Source organism: Rhipicephalus microplus, unplaced genomic scaffold, assembly GCF_043290135.1.
Source record: "Rhipicephalus microplus isolate Deutch F79 unplaced genomic scaffold, USDA_Rmic scaffold_13, whole genome shotgun sequence".
In the NCBI taxonomy this organism is placed as follows: domain Eukaryota; kingdom Metazoa; phylum Arthropoda; class Arachnida; order Ixodida; family Ixodidae; genus Rhipicephalus; species Rhipicephalus microplus.
The window spans coordinates 10,234,564-10,257,665 of record NW_027464586.1 but is presented as its reverse complement, the minus strand read 5'-3'; the positions used below and the strand labels follow the sequence as shown (position 1 = coordinate 10,257,665).

General features: G+C 47.2%; 1 protein-coding gene across 4 annotated transcripts in view; it reads left to right on the top strand.

The window, feature by feature from the left end:
• Nucleotides 1-23,102, top strand: part of egl (Egl_like_exo domain-containing protein) — a 393,689-nt gene that overhangs the window by 344,885 nt on the left and 25,702 nt on the right. For all 4 annotated transcript variants that reach the window (XM_075882611.1, XM_075882614.1, XM_075882612.1 and 1 more), the window contains one exon: nt 772-1,100. In XM_075882611.1, the coding sequence (XP_075738726.1) occupies nt 772-1,100 (329 nt within the window). The remainder of the gene's footprint in view (nt 1-771; nt 1,101-23,102) is intronic.

Sequence of the window (23,102 nt, the reverse complement as noted above, 5' to 3'; positions counted from 1 at the left end):
AACCACACAACATTTAAATGAGGTGATGTAATGCACTGGACAGCGTGCCCTGAATGGCACTGCTTTCCTGCGGAATGTAGCAAAATGATTGGGAATGCGTGCGGCAAGTATCGCGATTGATGTATTTGGGGTCATACTTCAGCTTTTCGAAAAATTCTGTCCGCTATGTATTTATGGGAGGCTCCGACCCATTCTGAAGCGTCATTCACGCGAAGCACGAGGAGTGGTCGAGGATCCCTTTAACGACATGTGTGCAAATACTTGAGCTATTGTGCAAGTCCACTTGACAATAGAACTGTCTATCAGGACAACAGAAACTCCTGATGTCACAAGACTTTTCATCAGTTGCTACAGCTTACTGATGCATCAACTGACTGTTCTGTTGTACAACTGATACTGTCAGCTGTGCCAAGAAAAGTGGTTGCTTGTGTATTTATTGTCATGACCTGAAATACTGCAATAAATATTTGTAGCACGGCAGAGAAATGTGTTGGGACAGCAGCTACCAAGTTGTAAGAGCAGACATTTTCCTGAAATAAGGTAAAACATTTGTTGTAGTGATGCAGAAACGTGTTGACACCATAAACTACCAACAGTCTCTTCCGACAGTTGAAGAGATTGGCTTGCCGGGGCTAGTGTAATGCTCCCTTCTAGTCTTTTCCTATTTTTTCATGGTAATGTGCTGCCAACTATGGTTATTGCCACATTTCTAATGCAAGTATTTGTTAGAAGGACCTGTAAAGTTACAATTGGACAGCACTTGTTGTCCAGGTGAAGAGCCTATACCGAAGGGACCAGAAGTTCTGGAGCCGGCGTCCCCTGAGCGAGGACATGATATTCCATGCGGCCTTCGATGTGTTCTGCTTGCTGCCAGGCGTGTATGGGGCCCTGCAGGGAGCCTTGCGCCCCGAGTCAGAGCCCCTCCTGTGGGCCCTGTGCGAGGAGCAGGCCCTGGCCCACATCAGCCCAGACGAGGTGAAGCAGCGCAAGAAGCAGCGCAAGTTGGACCACGAGGTGGACGACCTGCGCCAGCGCCTAGACGCTGCCCGGCATACGCAGCGCCAGGTGGTGCTAAGCAACCGTGAGATACGCCTTCTCAGGTGAGCACTTTAGTGTGGTTTCACTTACTTGTCAAGTACTGTCAGCCTGTCAAATATCGGTCTAACCAAAGAAAGCACCATTGCAGATATTCACGTACTGCCTCTCAGACCGCCTCAATTATGAGCTGAAAGACGATGGTCTTTTGAATTTATGGGTGCACACCGAATTTCAAGACATTCACTGGAGTCACAAACCACCATTCTAGAGCTACACGAGCCACCCTCGTTTTTAATAATGATATGTCTTCCTTCTCTTCAAGTCCAAGAGTTTCATTAATTAAGTATGAAACCACACACGACCGCTACCTAAAATGCAAAAAAATTCTGATTAGGCCTAGCCTGTCGTTTGGCATGTTGTCGCTGTAAAACATGAAGATCGGGCGTCGAAGAAATTGCACTCAAGCTTTGAACCAAGAACAGTGTATGTGATACGAAGTTTGCGTTCTCGGCAATGAGACCTAAGGTGTCCAAAACTTGCCAAGCTAATGCAAGACCGCTCACTGGCAGCAAAGGCGAAAGCTCATGTCATAAACCCGGAAAGCTTCTAAATTTATGGACGAGATAGCACACTGATATTTGTAGCAAGCTCGATAACAACGATGGATTTCCCAACAGGAAACTCCAAGTGCAGTTGATGAGAACAGGATCACTGACACGTACCATGCTTAACTGCACGTGACTGGAGACATGCTAGCACCGGTCGGTGAAAAGGCTTATCCGTCACCTAGGCAACCGCCCTCCTCCCTCGCTTGTTCAGCTTGCGCTGCTCCTTGGCTGCCCGCGCTGTGTGCTGCCATCTTTTTGAAATGCGAATACATTTCTTAGTCGGGCAATGACAGGCGTTCGTCGGGATCCATCCACCACCTTCTCCCTTAGCGACAGCTGTGGGCGCGCCCGTCCCTAGCAATTGGAGCCCCCACAATGTCAGGTTTTGACGTCAGCAGCTGTCAGCAACAGCTGCAGGCGTGCGTGCTTATGCTCATATTGAAAGATATTTAGCACAACCTAGATTCTCGCGAACACTCACACATCCACTTGAGTAACACACATGACATTCGAGTGGATGTTTGAGTGTTTGCGAGAGTCAAGGTTGCGCTAAATATCTTAGAATATGACAAATAACCAGCTAGCCCAACAAGTTTTATTGCACTTATCCTCGCCCCTAGGAACCGGAGCCCCTTACCTCTTTGACTTGAATGTGAGTTGCCACTGCCTCAATGCCAACGCCGAGCCGAGAACGCTGTTTGTTTTGTTCACTTCATAGTATTTTTTAACCATGCATGCTAGCTACTAGAGCTGGAACCTTTACCGCTTTTTTTGCAACAGAAAAAGGCCACGTGCGGCGAACGGCGCTATTGGCTGCACGGTGTACGAAAAAAAAAGCTAACATTATTCTTCTAACTCTGGGTTCTCAAGTGCGAAACGCTGTTATGGACGCTATGCAATGCATTTGCATTTTCTCACAATTCTCTTCGGGGAGGGGGGCATTTTTTTCCTTTTGTTTTTGCTCTCTCCACCTCTCAATATTTATTGAATTGGTGTCTTCTCCTCCCCTGTAACACCCCTCAGTGCAGCTTTTTTCAGAAGCGCACTTGCTACCGGGTCTGTCGCAAAGGTTTTCCGGCAGTTGCATTATAATCGGTTATGACTGCACTAAGAGCAGTGTATGTATACATGAAGCTCTAAGGAAGAGTAAAAAGGAGTTGAAAAAGACCGCAGTGTCCTGTAAGTGGTCTACACTGTAGTTACTCTTAATGACCACCAGTTATCTTGCCTACGCAGCCCGGCCCATGACCGTTTCTTTTTACGTTCCCCGACCCACTCTTCCTGTCTCTTAATTAAGGAGGAAGGCTACCATCAGATACCAACGTTTTTGTTTATTGATGTAGTATATTGATGAAATTTTCCAGATATACTCACAGCAAATGAAATACTACAAAATTTCATGAATTTATTTTTACTGGTTCTAAGGTTACACAAGTATCTCAAAATAGTGCACATAATTCTCTCATTCGAGGCCCGGAGAACTTTCGAAAAATCTAAGAACTGTGAAATTAACTATGATGATTCCCAGATCTATACGTTAGGGTGTGACAGAGCTCTTTTTTGAATTTCCTTGCTGAAAAGTTTTGGTGATTATGGTATTATGAATCCAATTTTGATTAGGTATCATAAATAACAGACACAATGTAATTAAAAAAATGTAATTAAAATGAAATGGACCTGTCTCCCCCTCACAAATATAATGAGTGATTCCAGAGATATGGTTGGAACACGGTGTAAGAATTCTTACACTGTGGGCTGGAACAAGTAGCCTCACTAGCCAAAAAAAGTCATTTCGGGAAAACGACATTTGAAGTTGTGCCAACGATATTCTATCGTCAAAAGGCACATAATCTTTCAAGTCTTTTGCAATGTACAGTTTATTGAGTGCAATGCCTTCAGACTGAGGTGCCTTGTTTCTCCAAAAACACAAAAAAGAATATCAGCTTCAGTGTGCTTTACGATGTTTACCCTCTAGCACATTTCTTATTGTTTATTTTTATTTTATTGCGATTACCCTCAGGTCACATAAAGGCGTTACAGAGGGTGTGGGTAATACAACAAAAAATGCAGGAAAAATATAACATAAAAATACAAGTCAGTGAGAATACATGTTTTAATAAAAAAAAGTTATTCAAGGCACATAACATACCACATTTACTCTCATAATTATCACACTTTTTTCGGCGGAAAACCGATGCAAAGTTGAGGGGTGGGAGAATTACACGGGGAAAACATTCCACAAAACGTACAGAGCGAAAAAGAAAACGAAGTGGCCGCAAATCGGGATTCTCACACCAGCAACTAACAGCAAGCTTTTAGAAGTACTAATTAAAATTTACCTCCACAATAAAAGCAGAGGTTCAACACAAGGCAAAATTTATTTGAGACACAAAAAGTGCAAGCAAATAGTCGAGAATTAGAATACCATACGCAAAGCTTGTGGGCTTTGCGGGCGTAGCAGTAGCGTTCGTCCCTTAACAGGAGCCCTCAAAAGGTAAGCGTAGGATGTCAGTATTGGGCTGATGGCTATTTAATAGAATCGTCCGCAGTTTCCTTCTGAAGAAATAAAGTTTATCATCAATCCCAGTCTTAGGCACACGGCAGGCCCAACGCGTCTTGGTGGCATTTAGCTGCTGTCACCAGTAGCGAACACAAAACTCGTCGACTTCGAAGAGCCTACCGGCGGCCCTGTTGCCGTTGTTTAGTGCATGGTCAATCACTTTCAGCTTGAAAGCAGCTGTGTAGCTTCAGTATCGCCCCATAACGCGACAAGATTACCTACACAACATACAAAACACGCTGCAATGCGCACTTGTCGTTTAGGCATGGCTTGAATTTGATTGAAGTTCTGTGCAATAATAGTACACTTGATGCTTAAGAGTGATGATGATAGTGTGTGCCAGATGGCACACACTATCATCATCATTAATGGCTGGAATGAGCAGGCATTATTGGGGGGATTTTCAAAGGTGCGATAATTACTCGAGGAAAAAAAATGTATTTTCGTTGGGTTATGTGGGGGGTGCGAGAATTATGCGAGTGCGAGGATTACGCGAGTAAATATGGTAATCTGTCAGTGCAGCTTTGAATGATGATGCGTCTTCAGTGCAGGAGATGGAGGAGGGAAGGCGGTTCTACTCAGCACTGGTTTTTTGGCAGAAAGGAGTCTGAAAAAACATTAGTGCGACAGAGGGGAGTGAAAACTTTATGCTCATGATCAAGACGGGATGATATGTATGACGGTTGTGATATGAGCTCCTGTTTAATTGTATTATTCAAGTGAAGAATTTTGGAAAAGACATAGACGAGCAATTTTTCTTTTAAGCCGCAAATCAAGTAGTCCGAGATCTGATTTCATTAATGAAATACTAGCTGTGTGTGAATAGTTTAACGAAACGAAATGAGCTAATCGATTTGGAACTGACACAATAATGGTTTTTAATGTTTTTAGAACGGGCTCCCAAACAAAAGACGCATACTCGAGTTTATGTCTAATGAGTGTTTTGTAAAGTAGCAATTTTAAATGGCGTGGGGTATTAGAAAAATTTCTGCATGTGCACCCGAGTTACTTATTGGCATTGCTAGTGATGTATTGAATGTGTGCATGCCAGGAAAGGTTTTTCATTATGCGAATTCCGAGATACTTATACGAGGTTAAGTATTCAAGGTTGATGTTATTGATAGCATAGATGAGAGGAATGGATGCATCAGATTGACGTGAAACAGTCATAATCTTGCATTTTGTGGGATTTAATAATATAGTAATTTAATAATATTATCCATTGTGAGCACCACTTTGATATGTTATCTAGAGCGGACTGAAGAATGAGGTGGTCTTTCATCTGTTGTGCCTTTGTTCTCTTTATTTTTTCTTAAACTATTTTTCCGACTACAAAAAACATGTTGCCTGGATTTTAAGGTAACTTTTTATAGGAAGTGGTATTATAGACATGACAGAAAGGAAGATATTATAATCTGATTAGGCCATTTACTGCAACAATTTAAAAGATTTTTGGTGTTGACGCTATCACTTACATAATAAGCACACTCGATTGCACTTGATCATTGATTCGTATTTATGATATAATAAAAAAGAGTGGCCCTCATCATGACAGTCTATCCATTCCTCCCAAATAACAGGTCGTTATGGCCAAGACATTAGATCAGGAATTTGAACAGTTTAATCGAAATGCAAAGTGGGCAGATATATACTCCTCTCCCTGCTTTACTCGACATTATTGACATCCGTAAACCTCACCTGTGATATAATGTTTCATTCACCCGGTCACGGACAGTGTAATCTACGAGGCTCTCATTATTTCAGAAGATTCACGAGTTCATGGCTATACTAAGCACAGCTCCAAGTGTGCCTAATATTGCATCATCAGTGCTTTATTTCACCACTATATGCTCGGTTGCAGAGTTTGGGAAGTCGGCACGCAATATGCAACTTGGCAGCACTCAATGAGGATGTGCAATGTGCTAATATGCTTCGGCTCAGTGACGACAAATCGGTGCACAACATGTTCCGTCTTGTATTTCGGGGACCAACGCGCAGCCTCTGCACAACGAGCTCTCGGCTGTGTGGTTCGAGCCAACGCGCAATATGCCCAACCGTAGTTTCAAGGTGGCATTGGCCGATTTGATTAGTTGCCTGCGAATAAGCACACTGCGGCTAGTCCACTAGCGCATTGTCTTTGCCCGCAAAGTTTGCATTCGCCTCGGATCGGCGCCGTGAGCGGAGCTTAGGCTTAGCCACGACTCTGAGCAGTAAGCTTTGTCGCGATGCCCGACGCTTCACAAAACATCGTGTTCAATCGCGAGTACGAAAAGCGGCTCCGCGATGGTCGAAGTCCGAAATGAGCAGATCGTATCTAGAAGTCACTGCGGGTCTGACAAGTCGGTCCGAGAGACCTTCCATCGATGTTCGCGACGAACGCAGTGCTGTCGCATCCTCGTGATTGCGCTTCCGCTTACAGCGGTCTGACAGGTCTAACTACAATGCACTTCCAAATGAGCATCTACATTGCAGACAGAATGAGTGCAAGCAGCAGACGCACTCTCCCGGTTCGGTGAATGGCGAGGCACGCTGGAGCAACATGACGGACTAATCAAAGGCCTCGAGACAACTTTTGGTCACTTGCTTTTTGCGCACTTGTTTTTGAGTGGAGGAGCCAGCTGAGGCATGGAATTTAAACATGGAGAAACGCTCTTCCCAACGAGCCCAAAGCAACGGCTCTCGGTCGTGCCGTTGCAAAGCTACGATTTTTTGAAAATTGGTGCTTTCTTGCAACTTCCACGACAATTCTCGTCACTTGGGCAAGCGCAACAAATTTTTAAAACCCCTTCTAGGTGGTTTTTAGTGAAGATATTACGTAATTGGACAGCAGAAGGACTGCAGCTGAAAATGTTATTTTCAAAAAATCATTTTTTTGGCCATTTTTCGGGATACAAAAGCCGCCTTCCCCCCCTTATGGTCACACCTATTATCTTCCTTTCTATTGATCCCTGTACCAGCCTCAATTTAAGTATAACCCTTTTTGTAAGCCTCCAGGTTCCTGCTCTGTAGGTGAATACTGGCAAGAAGCAGCTCTTATCGACTTCCCTCTTGAGCAAAAGTGGCAAACTGCCATTTGTTATCTGAGAAGGCCTGTCAAATGTGTTCCACTCCATTCTTATTCTTCTGGTTACTTCAGGCTGACTGTTCAGCTCTGTGGTAACTACTTGTCCTTAGTGGGATTCCTTTACCACCTCCAGTTTTTTGCCACTTATTGTAAAGGTCCATTCTATTGTGAGACTATGGTGCATTACCTTAATTTTCTGCATGTTAATTTACAGACCTTCTCTTGTGCTTTCCTTTTAGAATTCAGCAATTGGGAGCTGCGAAACATCCAGGGTTACTCATTAGTGCAACTCGCTAATGGTCTCCTCAGGTTTCATTTTAAATGCAAAGCAGCTTAGGGTTGAGCTCAATCCGGTGTGCTGCGTGACTACCCTTACTGTGCATGCGCGTCCACTCCCCCCCATTTCCCCTCTTATGCCCCCCCCTCCCCCTCGCCTCGCAACGGTGATGCAGGCAGCGTCTTCTAGCACGTTTCTTGATAGAGAAAGGCAAATTCTTGTGCTGCACGGCCGTTCACTGGGCACTCCGTATATATATAGCATGGTGTGTACCGGTCCTTCAAAACCTTGAAAGTCGTGAAATTTTTTCCCGTCCTTGAGAACCATTGAATTTTCTAAGCAGTCTTAATCGACATTGCGGCCTCCTTTATATTGTAGATCAGCATACCTGTCGAGTCTTCCAGATTTCGGCCAGTTTTTACATTTCTACGGTTTTCAGAACGATCTCCCGAAAATTGAAATTTAGGTACACGATGTGGCCGCATTGACAAAAATGCAGCCCAATCCAATCCAGGCCTTTTGCGAACCCATCGCATTTTGTTGTGAACGAATTTAGGAGGTGTTCATCCTAACGTACAGTAGAACCTCAGTGATGCAAAACCGGCAGATATACGAACTTGTGAAATTCCTTAGCCAAGTTCGACTGTGTCCATTGGGTCAAAATTCAGATGTTCCGAGCTCTTTTCCTCATCGCTGTGGGTTCAATAAACTTTAGTGCCGAAACAGTGGAACGAAGGCCAAAAGTAGCAGGGCACTCAAAGCATCAAAAGGACATGTGCTGCCTGTCAGAACTGCGGTTATCCTTTGCCACAACCGCTGTGGATGAAACCATGATCGCTTTTGACACGATCATGTGTGGCAACGTTGCTACCGAACTCTGAAAGTGCTCGTGTCTTCAATGCTTGACCTGTTAAAGCGACATTGCGTTCCACAAACACGACGGACAAAGTCGCAGCAGGTGGGATCATAGATAGCAAGAAACGACATGGTTTTGAAGGTGCGTATGCAGCCATGAACTGATTGAAAAATTCTTGTGCCATAATGCTCTTCATCGAACACATAACAACTGCCACCCTCTAACTAAAGTTTGCTACGAGGCCTGGTGAGGGGCCCTTTGACATGACAACTGCAGTGTTAGCGGTTGCATTTTTTTTGTAATCGATGGTATCGCTTCTCTGCTTGTCAGTCAGTCAGAAGGTTGCCATGTAATTAGGAGAAGTTCAACAAGTCTCTGCATAGAGTCTTTGTTAGTGACATAGTAAAGTGCAATTATTTTACAATCTTTTTACCAGAGAAGATGTGGGCTAGCAGATGCCTGGAAAAATTATGGGCCTATTGTATGATTGCACAAAGTTTCTTAGGACGATGCTGCTATTGCCACTTACAGTGAAAATATACGGGGACGACTTAAGTATACACAAGACGAGCGCTGAACCATGGCTAGAAGCTCCGGTGCTGTCGTCTCAAGCTCCGCAGCGAACTTGGGTACTTGGCTGAGGATGTGTAGTGCATGGCTTGGAAGGTGTAGATCCCCAGTAGTGTGGACCAGGTTGGACTCAGCAGGCGCAGTTTTGCAAGCGATGACCCGTAGACCGGGCAGGATGCACTGCCTCTAGCACTCGCTTATTGTGTCCAGGATGTGCAAACAGTTCTCCCACTGTGTCAAGGCATGGGTGGCCCCAGCACTTTTGCATACCTGCTGGAACAGGCACTCCTTATAAAAGTCACTTCGCTCTTGTCACTCCACTCTGGCTGTTACCCAGATGAAGAGCCCTTACTTGCGTGTGGGAGGAAAGCCACCAAGCATGGTCAGGACCGCTGCTTAAAATAATGCTTTACAAGTTGGCCCACCAAGCCATCTTTGTGAACTTCATTTTCACATCTTTTGGCTCTGTTAGTTGTTCATCTATTCACCCAGACACTCTCATCTCGCTCACTGCTTTTTCTGGGTACAAATCACTGAAACTGGGCTTCTGCATACGCTACAAAAAAAAATTCGTCAACGCCATTTGTCACCGCTGTCATGCCCCCTATATGTGTATTCAGTGAAATCTCAATACAACAAATCCCGAAGGACTGTAAAGGATCACTTGTTATTTTGAAAAGTTCTAGTGAAAGTATTCAAAATTTGCGCGAAAATCGTAAACAGAACCACGGGAGTCTCCTACCTGTGTTCATACTTTCGCGACCGCGTTTGCTTTAATATGTGCAAAATAACAAACAAACGTGAAATATCACTGAATTAGTGCATATATATTTGAGAAAGAGAGCGATCAATCCTGATGTGGGGAGCTCGACTGCTGAAAGACATACTTTTAAGCGCGGGCATCCGTCCCACGTACTGCGAAGCATAGGCGTTAATACCAATTCTTTGCTCTCGCCGGCATTTTTTTATTATTGCACGTCAGCTAAGATGTCGCTTTATTGTTGCACTGTGTGTAGCGTTCGAGCGTTGTGACAGCTATTCATGGGTGACTTCATTCCGTAAGTCACATTCTTTACTGTCGTAGCATTCCGTTCATGCTACTTCCAAAGCTCACCTTGAACGTTCAACCACCAATAAAAGGCAAGAAAACACAGGTGACAGGGTGAAGCCTGACGCAAAAAACAAGTGTGAGCCTACCAGGCAATGATGATGGCAATAGGGCTACCTCACATTCAAATAGGGCGGGCAGATACAGAAATAACGCAGGTGTTCTGATGATGATGATAGTGTCCATTATTTTCACAACCGTGACTAACTTTTTTTAAATCGCTATTTGTTGTTTTGAAGTGTTTTGGAAATGTAACAGGAACAAGATTTGATACGTTATTCAGGGGTGTGGTGCCGATTGCGCCGATTTGGTACAATTCTCCATTTCGCACCGAGCTGCGCTAACACCATGAAATTTGCTTAAATTGCACTGTGCTGTGCCAAAATACACATCTTGCCTAAGAATTTTCTTAGTTGTGCTAACTGAGCAAGAAATGAAGGCCACCCGCAGTTTGCGTGATCAATCTGTTGAAGCATGCAAGCCCTAACCATAAACCACGGGGGCACCGTTTTGTTTGGCTGGCCGCATACAGTGCTCCGCTTTCCGGTGTTCTTGGCTCGTTACCGGGCCCCACCCGTGTCTGGACAAGCTCACTATTCCTTCTAGAAGACTTCTGGGACACGCTGCCACCATCCGGGCCCCGGTCCGACCACAGGCTGGCCCTCCAGGCCCCTTCAAAAGTACGAAGCGGCGCGGCGCCGCGCTAACCCTAACGCTCCGCGCCTGCACCTCCACGATGCAACGTCCCGCCCAGCACTCGACGCCAACAACAACTGACGCCCTGTCGGTAAGCCCAGCCTCCTCCTGTCGTACCGCTGATACAGCCGTGCCTCCGCTGTCAACATCTGGCAATGTCACCAGCCCCGCGCCGACAACAATACAGCAACAGGCAGCGTTCCTCGACAGCGCGCACGGTCCAGCAACGTGCAACGCTGGTGGCGTCTCTGCTACTCTCAGCTTGATAGCTACGCAAACGCCGGAGCCCGAGAGCCGTAATACAGCGTTGGCGTTGCAATCAACCACGCCTGCTGCTCTCCCCACCTTATCTGCGTCTGGCCTACCCATTGGAAATTCCAAGTCTGTCGACAAGCACGTTTTGACGAGCATCGTTCTTTCCATCGCCAAAGTTTTGCCTTCCATCACTTCAGCTGACGACTTATCGACGGAAATGGACTTCACGGCATCGCAGGTCAACGAAGACAATACGCCATCCCCTGAAGGCAGCTGGAACACCGTTAGTGCCAATCGAAAACCTGCCTCGACCGCCCACCCCCGCTTCGAGCTCATCACTGTCGAAATCCAACTTCCACCCGGAACATTCACGCCGAAACTGCCTCTCTATGACCTGCTTTCTACCATCATAGCCACCGCAAATCTCGCTCCCAAGACCAGTGCGGAGGTCACCCTTCAAGCCAAACCTGCTCAGAGCCTTGTGTTTCTGACAACGCACTCACCTCTCACTGCAGACCTCCTACTCTCCCTCACAAGTCTGGAACTTAATGATAAGCCGATCACCATTAAGCCCTATGCCCCCAATCCTCCAATATCATGTCTCGGCATCATACACAACGTCGGTGGTCACTTCACATCATCTCAGCTTTTGCATGACCTCGAATCCTTTATTTCAGACATACTCGTTGCATGTATGATGGGCTCCACTGAATCCATCCTCGTAACATTTGCTGGAACCGTCATCCCTCCCTTTGTGTACTTCAAACGCGTCTCTTTCCGATGCCGTCCACATAAACCTAAGCCCCCTACTTGCACTCGGTGCCTTGCTATAGGGCACCGTGCTCATCAATGCCCCCAACACAGCGTTCTGGCCAAGTGCCGCCACTGTGCGTCTCCTCTACCAGCAGATCCCGATGCTCACGTTTGCGCCCAACCCTGGTGCATCCATTGCCAAGTCAACACCCACTCACTTCTCGACTCCACCTGCCCCTACCTTCTAGCTAAGCAACGCGACTGCGCCAAAGCAGCTTTTCTCCGTCGCACTGCCATGCGCCGAGCCACTCAGCCTTCGCCACCCTCCTCTTCAGCGCATGAGTTCCTATCACCTCCCGCAACATCCCCCCCGGGCTCATATGCCGCTAAGGTTAAGAAAACACCTCCCATGTGCACTTCTTCATCAAACACACCTTCACCATCTTCAAGTAACGAGAGCCGCTCCTTCGATCTGCGACTGGCTATGTTGGAGCGCAACCAGTGCGATCAACAACGCGTCTCAGATGAGCTACAACAGAAAATACTCGCACTGACGCAGACACTCGCAACTACCACATCCTCTCTTACCTCTCAACTCACGGAGCTAAATAAGCAACTCGCCACACTCACCGCCTTGACCTTCAGCTCCCATGTAACCAAATTGGCCGACATGGTCCAAACCACCACCACTGCGCATCACACTCGTTTGGTCCAGCTGGAAAATTCAATTGTCTGGATTCTTACGACCCTCGAAACCCAATCCAAGCAACTGGAATCTTTCACCTATATGCTTAACTCACTGCAAGGGTCGCTTCCCCTGGCAAAAAAGAAGAAACGCGCACGCGTAGGCGCTTCCTCTACTTCAAAGACCTAGATGGCGCGTGAAAAGAACCTCGATATTTTGCAGTGGAACTGCCGCAACTTTCTTCATAATAGGACCCTTCTCCACCAATACCTTCTCACCGGCCAAACATTAGCCCATTTTCTCCTTATAGAGGAGTCTCGGGCGGCCCTTGCCGTCCCGGGCTACCGTGCATATCACGCTATGACAGGAACGCCACTTGCGTCCATTTATGTACGCAATGACATTCTCGTTGAACCACTAGACGTACCCTCCCCCCTCCTGAAACATTTAGTTGGTGTGGTCTATTACCAACCATCTACCCGTATTTCTCTCGCTCTGATGTCCTTTTACAAATCCCTGTCACGTCCTCTTTGTTTAGTGCTCTTGGCAAATTCCTGCACTCCCTTCCATCGACCACCCATACCCTCCTTGGGGGTGACTTTAATGCTCCTCATAGGCTCTGGGGTTACTCCCAAACACTCAAACCAGGTCGCTTTCTACACTGCCTCGCCCAGGAAGGCCATCTCACCCTTCTTAATACTCCTGACACCCCTACTCGAGCGGGCACTGTTTCACAGCGCTCCACTACACCCGATCTCACGTTCTCTCAGAGTTCCCTTCCTTTTCACTGGCAGGTGTCCGCTGAAAATCTTTTCAGTGATCACTTTCTCGTACACATCACCACCCCTCTTTCCCACAACAGGCGGAAACAACGAGCCGCTCACACTGACTGGGAAGCATTCCGTAATAACCTTTTGTCTGACTCATTTAAAACTTACGACGACTGGACGTGGCAGATATCCGCAGCAATGACATCCTGTAGTCGCTGCGCTCGTTTTCAACTCCCCATTCCTGACCCTGATCTTCACTTCTTCCGCTTATGGTGACGTCATCAACATTTGAAACGCGCTCTCCGCTCCCAGCCACACAACGTCCAACTTTCCTTCCGAATGGATGCTCTGCGGGCTGAAATTATCGCTTTCGGCACTTCTCTCGAGCACTCTCGTTGGAACACGCTGTGTGACGGCCTTGACTCCGCACTGCACTCGCGCTCTACATGGTCTCTGTTTAGGTCTCTCTTAAGTACCAAGCCTGCCGTTGCTCCCACCCTAGCTAAAGCTCTCACTCAAGGTACTCCATCTGATGTGTTTGAAAGTTTAAAATCTCTGTATCTCCCACCCCCCCCTCACACCTTCCTACTCAGATTACTGTGGCGAAGCTAACCCAGACCTGGACTGCCCATTCACGCTCAGGGAGCTGGAAGCTGCCTTAGCCACTTAATCTACCCGCTCGGCACCAGGTGAGGATGAGATGACATATTCTACACTACGTAATCTCCCCGACAACGCGAAGGAATTTCTCTTACACACATTCAACGAATCATGGAACAGCGGCTGTCTTCCAAGCTCTTTGACATCCTCTCTAATTTGCATAATTCCGAAGCCGGGCAAACCTCCATCTCTCTCTAACCTTCGCCCTATCTCTTTGACGTCATGCATTGGGAAGACTCTTGAGCGAATGGCCTTGACACGACTGTCTGATTTTATTGAGGCGAAAGAGTTTTTCCCTCCTTCTCTTCATGGCTTCCGACGCCACGTTTGTGCGCAGGACATGTTCCTTGTTCTTCAGCATACTTTTCTTTCACCTTCTCGTAGTCAGATCCATGCGCTTGTAACCGCCGATGTACGGAAGGCATTCGATGGCGTGAGTCATGACCACATACTCGCTCAGCTCTCCTCCCTGTCATGTGACTCCCGCATGTATTCTTACATCCGATCATTTCTTTCCAATCGAGTTGCTCGCTTTAGAGTCGATACTCATTTGTCTAACCTACATTCCCTTACCGGCGGCACTCCTCAAGGTGCCGTACTATCTCCTACTCTAGTTAATATGGCTATGGCCCCCCTTGCCTCCCAACTGTCCCAAATAGCTGACCTCCACCATATTTTTTATGCAGACGACCTCACTCTCTGGTGTATGCCTGGATGTCCCGGCCACGTGCAGGATACTTTGCAACGTGGCCTGGATCTTATCGCTTCCTTTCTCGCTACTGCTGGCCTGTCCCCTGCATCAGAGAAATGTGAACTACTTTTGCTAAACCGGTCTGCATACCAGCGCTCGCACAATACCCTCATCTCCCTACATCTTTCTAGCTCTCTCATCTCCACTGTTCAGCAATGCAAACTTCTTGGCTTCCCTTTGCACGCGACCAAGAACGCGCAGGCTCTACATCACGCTGTGAGGACTTGCCACTCGGTGACCCACCTCCTGCGCCGCGTTGTCACTCGGCAGTCGGGGCTCCATGAGGCTCATGCGTGCCGAGTTGCGCATGCGCTTGCCCTTAACTAGTTCTTGTACTTTGTACCCTACGTTCATTCCACCCAAGCGCAACTAACACACTGGAAAGAGCTCTATTAGGCCTCTACAAGGCAGCTCTAAGCCTCCCTGTCACTACTTTTACCACTAAGCTCTTTGCCACAGGCTTCTTCCATCAATTACGTTCTCTTATTTCTCTGCACCACGACTCTTAGATTGCCCGTCTTTCTCTCACTCGTCAAGGCCAATGGCTATTAGCCCAAGCTGGTATCCCTCACATTCCCGTTTCCGTTCCCACCTTGCCTTCTGCCGTTAGCACCGCTGCTTCTAACCATCGCATCCTTCCCCTCTCATCCAATATGTCTCCCGTTCTTCACGCCACCGGCGTCATGCGGCAGCACAGTATAATTCTCCTCCTCTCTCTACAGAGGGAGTTGCCTACATGGATGCCTCATACATGGCTCCTCGGGGCTCGTGTTGCTACGTTATCTACCATCCACACTTTTCGGCACCTGACACGCACACCAGCGGGCCATACTTACACCCGCCAAATGTACTTTCGCTCGAGGTCCTTTCCATGGTCCACGCTATGCAGTAATTTTCCTCCCTCCCTTCTCTCCTCGAGTACACGATTTACTCCGACTTTCACGCCGCCATCCGTCACATACAGAACAACACGTTGCCCCCTGCTCTTCAACAGGAAATCGAGCGAGCGGCCTCTGCTCTTCAACCCTCCACTGTCTTCCTCCGCTGGGATCCTGGGCATTCGGGTATTAACAACAATGAGCTAGCTCACCAGCTTGCCCGCGATATATTGCACCGGCACCGTTCATTCCCTGGCCAACACCTTCGGAAGACAGTGAGAGCTCCGCGAATAACGATGGGCAGATCTCCTTGCGTCACACCATCAAGGAGGTATATCTCTAGCTCCGACTCGACAAGCGTCTTTACCCTCCCCTCATCCATCACTCATTGCTCTCGAGGCTCGAACTCTACGGCACATCCAAATGAACTGCCTGATAACTCCCTCTCGCCTTTTCCTTTATAAATATAGGTCTAGCCCCTGCTGTCCTAATTGCCCCTCCCCATACGCTGACCTGTCACACTGCCTGTTTTACTGCCCAACAGCTCAGAAATCCAGCTACTACCCTCCCCCATCCCTTTCCATCACCTCTTGGCTCGACTGGATCGGCGCCGAAGGGGAAGAACAGCGTCGACTGGTCGCACAGGCGGTCGAAATGCTCGGCCTGTAAATTGTGGCTGAATAAAAGTCTATTACTACTACTACTAAACGACGGTGTAAAATATACAGTCGAACCCCGCTACAACGAAACTGACGGGACGTGAAAAAAATTTAGAGGAAGCGAGAATTTCGTTGTAGTGAAAATGAAAAAAAATATAGCTCATCTGAGCTACCAAAGAAAGGAACGTTTATTCTCAAAATTCAAGAAATGTCCACTGCTTCCTATTCTTTCCCAGCAGCATCACGACGTGATTCTTACCCATGAATTGCGAGACCATAGTGAAAAGTTCGCTGAAACAATGCCTAAAACCGCTTTTGTGAACGAACCAAACAGTTGCATTAACACGTTAACACCAGCAGCTGTTCGCCGTCAAAAGTATCTGAGAACGCCAAGATGGATGCAGGGTATCATGGAGCGGTGACTTTTGCATTATTCTATGCCATTCTTATCATTCATCACTCGCGGCTAGCTGATTTTTTTGACAATGTGGATGAACAGCCACTTTGATTAAGTAGCACACTGGCGAAGCGCGAATAAAATGATAAGCATTGGAATCGGGAAAAAACATCCCTCTCGTTTGCACCTAGCAGCTGCGTGAAGGAAACCATGAACTGAGCGACTGAGCTTCAGCTTCGGATTGTCTGCGGCTCAAAAGCAAGCCAGTGGCAAAACAAAAATAGGGCACTCTCATTGCCATCGCTATTGAGCAATGCCGGCGGGTGGCCATGCTTGCTGAATAGCTACAGTATAGCAGCGGTTTCTGATGGTGCCAATGCGTGTTTTAGACTTCGTTGACACATTTTCAGACTCTGAAAATGCATCTAAATGTTAAACATTAGGTTTACTGCAGAGCAATAAGTATCTGAGCCTGAAATTGCATTGTAAAATTTTGTTGAAGCAAGGCAATCAAAGAAAAGGTGTTCGTTGTGGCGACAATATTTATGCATCGACTCCTATGGACTGTTGACAGGGAATCATGAATTTTTCGTTGTAGCGGAAATTTCGTTGAAGCGGCGTTCATTGTAGCGGAGTTAGACTGTATTCAGAATGGCCACCATCTATAGGTGGCAAGCTGTACAACTCAAGATGGAGCCCAGAGGAAGGTGAGCCCATTCATTAGCATAGAACCATATGGGCCGTGTCACTTTCACTGAATAAAGTCGTGAGCTGCACTGAAATGTATGTGAGCCCAAGACACTTTGCGAAACCCCAAAAGCCCGCCACCTGGCTATTTCACGTGGTGTAAGATGTTTTATTTCAGTCTGTTAGATACTTTGCGAAATCCTGCACGTGCCACAGAAAACTGCTCAAACTGGAATTTAAATATGAACTGAGGTCGTATGTACCGAGCATATTCATTTTGTTTTAGGGTACCATTGTTTAATGCATAACCAGCATTGAGACCTTGCTGCTTTGCTGCGAGAGGGAATAATCCTACTTGCCGTCAGCTATCCATTGTGGCATGCAGCACGCGTTGTTGCTGGTCTGTTTCTGGGGAAGATTCCTGGCTGTCTGTATTATTTTGCCCGAGACAATATCAAAGTAAAAATTTGGCAACTTGATAAATGGTCACTCACAAAACAGCTGTGGATATCCACATATTTGGAGTCTGGAATAAACTCAACACTGCTTGTTTTGCATTGTTGATGTCATGGTTCTATGGCACATTGACATGAAAATTCGTCATTTTCTTAAACTATGCAGCTGACTTTTTTGGAGGCTTGCAGCTAGCACATCCTCAGACAGTGAAACAGATGCAGTGGAATTCACTGTGTGGCATCATAATGGTGAACTGGACAAGTTTGTGTGCTTCCATCTTGAACGAATAAACAAAGTTGTTTCCATTCATTCAAAAAATAAAATGTGGACAAGCAGAAAAACAGCAGGTGCTGACTTCCTGCTAAAATTTTGGTCACAAACAAAGCAAAACCAACGGCATATAGAAAAGATGAAAACGAAACGATCATGCATGCACAATGTGATGAAAAAGTAGAAAGAAAATGGCTGCAAACCCACAAAGTGAATGGTTCAAGGCACCGATTACTGCAAAGGACCAACAGATGGACGGATGCACGACTTGATGGGTGAATAGACGGATGAACAAACGCACGCATAAATGGACAAACAAACCGACACATGGACAGATGAACAAACAGTTGGATGGTCATATGGACAGATAGACGTATGCACAAACGGATGGACGAACGGACAGAGTACGGTCTATTTTTAAACCATATGCGTGCTATGTACACTCTGTAGACGATCTGCACAACACCTGTGTTTCGCCACCTGTGATGGACGTGGTGAAGAAGCTTCAATCCTAAAAGAAACCCTATGTGGCTGGTGACACATGATCACGAGTCAAGCTCTCCATGAGGTGTGACACTTCTGCTTCTCATTATGGGGCTCTTCGATTTTCTACTTCTGGCTACCCGCGGGCTGCCAGAGCAAGCCAGAGCGCGCTCATTTTTTTCAAGCTGCTCCCCCCCCCCCCCCCCCCCCCCGCGGCGCACTTCCGGTTGGCGTTCGTTTTTCTCAGGTTGGACTGTTATGGTGACCCGAGGGTCGCCAGACGCTTTCAGGACATTTTAGTCATGGAAGCTTTCTGGAAGGTTTTGGGCAGGTTTCAGGCTAGCAGACGCCGAAAAGGTACGATGCGAGCTCGGTGCCATCTTTGTGAGGACTCGATGGATTGCAATGTGGGCGCTTGAAGACTTCGCCTTCGCTTGTCATTACACGTGGCGTTATCTTCTAAAGCCTGGTCTGCCTTGTGGGATGAGGCGATTACGTGTGGCGACAAGTGTTTGAAGCTACTGTCCATCGCTTTTGTTGTTTCTCGTGTAGCTTCCTCCTGTGAACAACACGGTGAACTATTGCCTGTTGACTGCGTCGTGCACATATATGTTATGTACGTACTACACGTTCGTACGCACCCTGTTAGAACCTCTGTCCTGACTACTGGATTGATCCTCAATGGTGATAGAAAGCCCTAGATCGCGACTGTTGGTGATGCTCGCTGGTCGCGAACGGCGTGCGAACCCATTTCTATCTATGAGCCAGCATGGGTGGGATGAAATAATACGATACGGCGCGAAAAAAAAAAAAAAACGGAGAATGGATTCAGAAATGTATGCAGTATTTACTCGATTCTACCGCGCCCTCGATTGTAACGCGCACCCGATTTCCACTGCAAAAAAAAAAAAAACGTAATACATCGATTGCAATGCGCACCCATTTTTCTCGCTGGCCCGCACGATCACACCACTCGGAAAAACGACTCCTTTCGGGAGCGTCTTGTATTTAAATATGAGGTACGGGCGAAGCTTGTGCCCATCTGACGTGTAACAGAGCATTGCCGTCATTGTAGTTTTACCGTGGACCGATGTCAGCACGCGAACTTGCTTCGCCCCCTTCTTCTCGACGTTTGTGGCGCCAGGCATGTCGAAGTAAAGAGGCGTCTGACCAGCATTCCCGATTTGCCTAAGCAGGTAGCCATTGTTGCGCCGCAAGTTTAGGACGAACCTCTGAAAACTGTGAAGCTTTTCATCGTACTCCACTGCAAAACTTCTCGCATATGCATGTTCCCCTTCGGAGGGAAAAGCCTTTCCTCTTCATAAAGTTAGTTAGCCAGCACCTGCTCGCTTTAAACTGGCTCCGCATTAGACCTTTTTCTAAGACTAATTGCATAGCCCGCACTAGGAGCAGTTCTGTCGTCAGGGGCCGCTGTGCCGCTCGCTGCTCAAGCACATACTCGCCGAGCAGCTCATTATTTGCGGAAACCGACCTCGCTGTGGTCCACTGAAGCCTTTGCATGAAGCTTTGCTGTCGACAATTTTCTGCTTTTGTTTCCGCCGGTCCTGCATGCACGTTTCGGGAACTCCGAACGACCGCCATGCGGCCCGATTTTCGTCCGTTTCTGCACACGCGATGACTTTTCTTTTAAAAGCGACATCGTGGTGCACTCGAGTTTTTGGAGTCGGCCCTTCCACGCCGTCGATGCTAATGCACTACTAGATGACGAACTCCTCAGCACATGTACGAAGTGCCACACATGGAAAACACATAGGCAGAAATGGCCGACGCGCCATGCCGACGCACGTAGGGGGCGGCCATTTTGGATTTGCCGATGGCAATAGATTGACCGTAATTTTTTTGTTCGTACTCGATTCTAACGCGCATGCGACTTATGAACTCGCTTAACTGGAAAAAAGGTGCGCGTTAGATTTGAGTAATTACGGTACATCCTTTGGTTGCCCATTTCATCGTTGGCTTTGTCTTTTTTCACCTCTTCGTAATAACGCCGCGCTGTATGCACTATGACCTAATAGGTAAAATCAAAGCTGATATACAAGACATTCGTTAATGCCACTTAGGACTTGAAAACAAGCCAAGGTAAGTTCTAAAATGTGTCGAGAACGTGTAATGCAAATGCTTATTTTATATACGACGCGCACTCGTGGTACCGATACCTGCGCATATCATAAACTTCAGACAAAAACGTAAGTTTGTCAACGTGTGTTTGCGACATATAAGGTGCAGACCTTATTTCTGTTGGCTTAATTTACACCGTTCAGCTAACACTGAACGATGGTGAACCGCACATGCGGACAATTTATGAGGCGCAAACATCTTGGCAAAACACACAGCGTTGGTAGAGGCAGATACGGCGCATACGCCCAAGTGCTGCGTCGTCTGCTCAGTTGCATGCACGGCTGCACCAAGCCGGCACCATCATCGTAGGAGGTGCACGAAAATCATGAACCAGTGCTGCACCTCTTCTGCACCTTTTGAAACGAATGACAGGATTCAGAGGTCGTCGATGCTGCACCACTGAAACGAATGGCAAAGTGCACCACCCCACGAACTGGTTCACGTGGTGCAGGCGAATCGAACGGAGCTATAATATGCGATAGCTGTGCAGGTACAGTCGCCGACCGATTTTCCGGACTCCAAAAATTCGGACTTGTTGGATATTCCGGACTTCATAAATGCACCGTCAGGGATCCCATAGAGCTAATGCATTGTTTCGACCGATTTTTCGGGCGAATTTGCCCTTGAAAGTTCGATTTTTCGGACTAAATCGCTCGTTTTGTGCCACGCCCCAAGCCATTGTGAACGCCGCCATGTTGGATTTTTCGTCGGCTTGGCTAAGCTTGGTCTTCAGATGCCTTTCCTGCCTCCGAGATTGGAATGCGCACGCCATATTTTAAGTTTCGGAGGCCGTGTTTGCTTTTTAAAAGACGCGGTGATGGATGCCGTTTTTTCGTCTTCGGTCAGCACTATCGTCATCACATCGCACGGGGACGAGGCGAAAGAAGGATTCTTTTATTGTCGTTGCAGCTTTTTTCAGTCGCCATTCTGCACGTGTTGTGTCGCGTAGCGTCGAGACGTTGTGTGCTTCGCAGCGGCTATCTGCGGCATTGAATTTTGTGTTCTCGGTGCCATGGCTCCGCTATCTGTGCCATCGCGGGAGCCAGGTGGTGTGAAGAAGCGTGGGAAGTATACGACCCTGACGATGGAGAAGAAAGCTGCCATAATCAAGCTAATAGAGAGTGGACGTTCGCAGCTAAATGTCGCTGGATGACGGTCGACGCCGGATGGCGGTCGTCGTTGTCGTCGGATGACAACGACGACCGCCCGCAGCCGTCGGAGATCGCCAACGCGGTGACAATTTTGTCGAGCGTTTACAGCGACGATGTCACCTTTGCGCAAATACGGGCAAACCAAATTGCCTCCAAGCGTAGTTTGAGGCAAGGCAGCATCAAGGACTTTTTTAAACCTGCCTGATGCAATAAACTTTAGATTTTTGGCAAAAACGAATTTTTCGGACTGTTCGATTTTTCGTACTTTTTTTCGGTCCCCGCCAGGTCCGAAAAATCGGTCGGCGACTGTATATATCCTTGAGCTCTTTTGGGGACAGGATCACTTTCGCGTGACTTCGCGTCGTGTTGTGCAGTGACTGATACATGTACTAAAGAGACGTGAACTTGTTAAGCCGTCAGCGTCACGGCAGTTCAACTTGCATCGTTCTCGAGGCAGCGTGCGCCAGCTGGCTGTCGTTCGCGCACGCGGCGAGTGATCGTGCGAGCGTACGAAGTCGTAACCCAAATGCGTACGCTGTAGGATATTATTTCAGCTTTTTGGCGAGCTTAGCTACTTATTTCCAAGTGAACAATGCAGAAGAAAAACCAACATACATGTGGCGCATTGTTTCGTTTGCTGCCATGATGGTAGAGTTTGTTTACATTTATGCTGGCTGTCCCAGCGTTCGATTTTGCAATCTTCGGGCAGCTTCGGTTTGTCTCCGATTCACCACATACGTGACCATGATGCTGTTTCCCGTCCAGACCGGAACTAGCTTACTGCCCTTTGGCTAGCTCTGGCTGCCAGAGAGCTGCCAGAGGCCTGAAAACCGAAGAACCCCAATGCTAGAATTGGCTGACGGATGCACTTGAGGCCTCCTAGTGACATGTAAAATGTCTCCATTTTTTTCAATTTGCAGTGATCTCTATGGCAATGCAAGATTTTCGTCTAAATAAAACTTGGATCGCATTCACTTTTGCAATAGTGAATGACCAAATGAGAAACTGTGCTGTTTATAACACTGTGTGAATGACCTTGTATTTAATATTGTTACGGAGAGATGCCTTTATTTGTGAGACATGATGAATTAGAGAGTCCAGGGATCTGGCAGATCACCGCTCGTGCCCACCTCGTTCTTGTCTTCTTTCACCCGTCCCCTCAGTATCGTAGGGATTCCCCCTTTGCAGACGATGCCCACCGGGCGAGTTAGGCTTCGTTGCGATGATGATAGCGCTTTAAACGGGCTGCATGAACGACGTTGGTCTTGTTTGAGCAGCGGCCAGTTGACAACGGCCGAGATATCGCGTATGTGACGTCGCTGAGACAATCC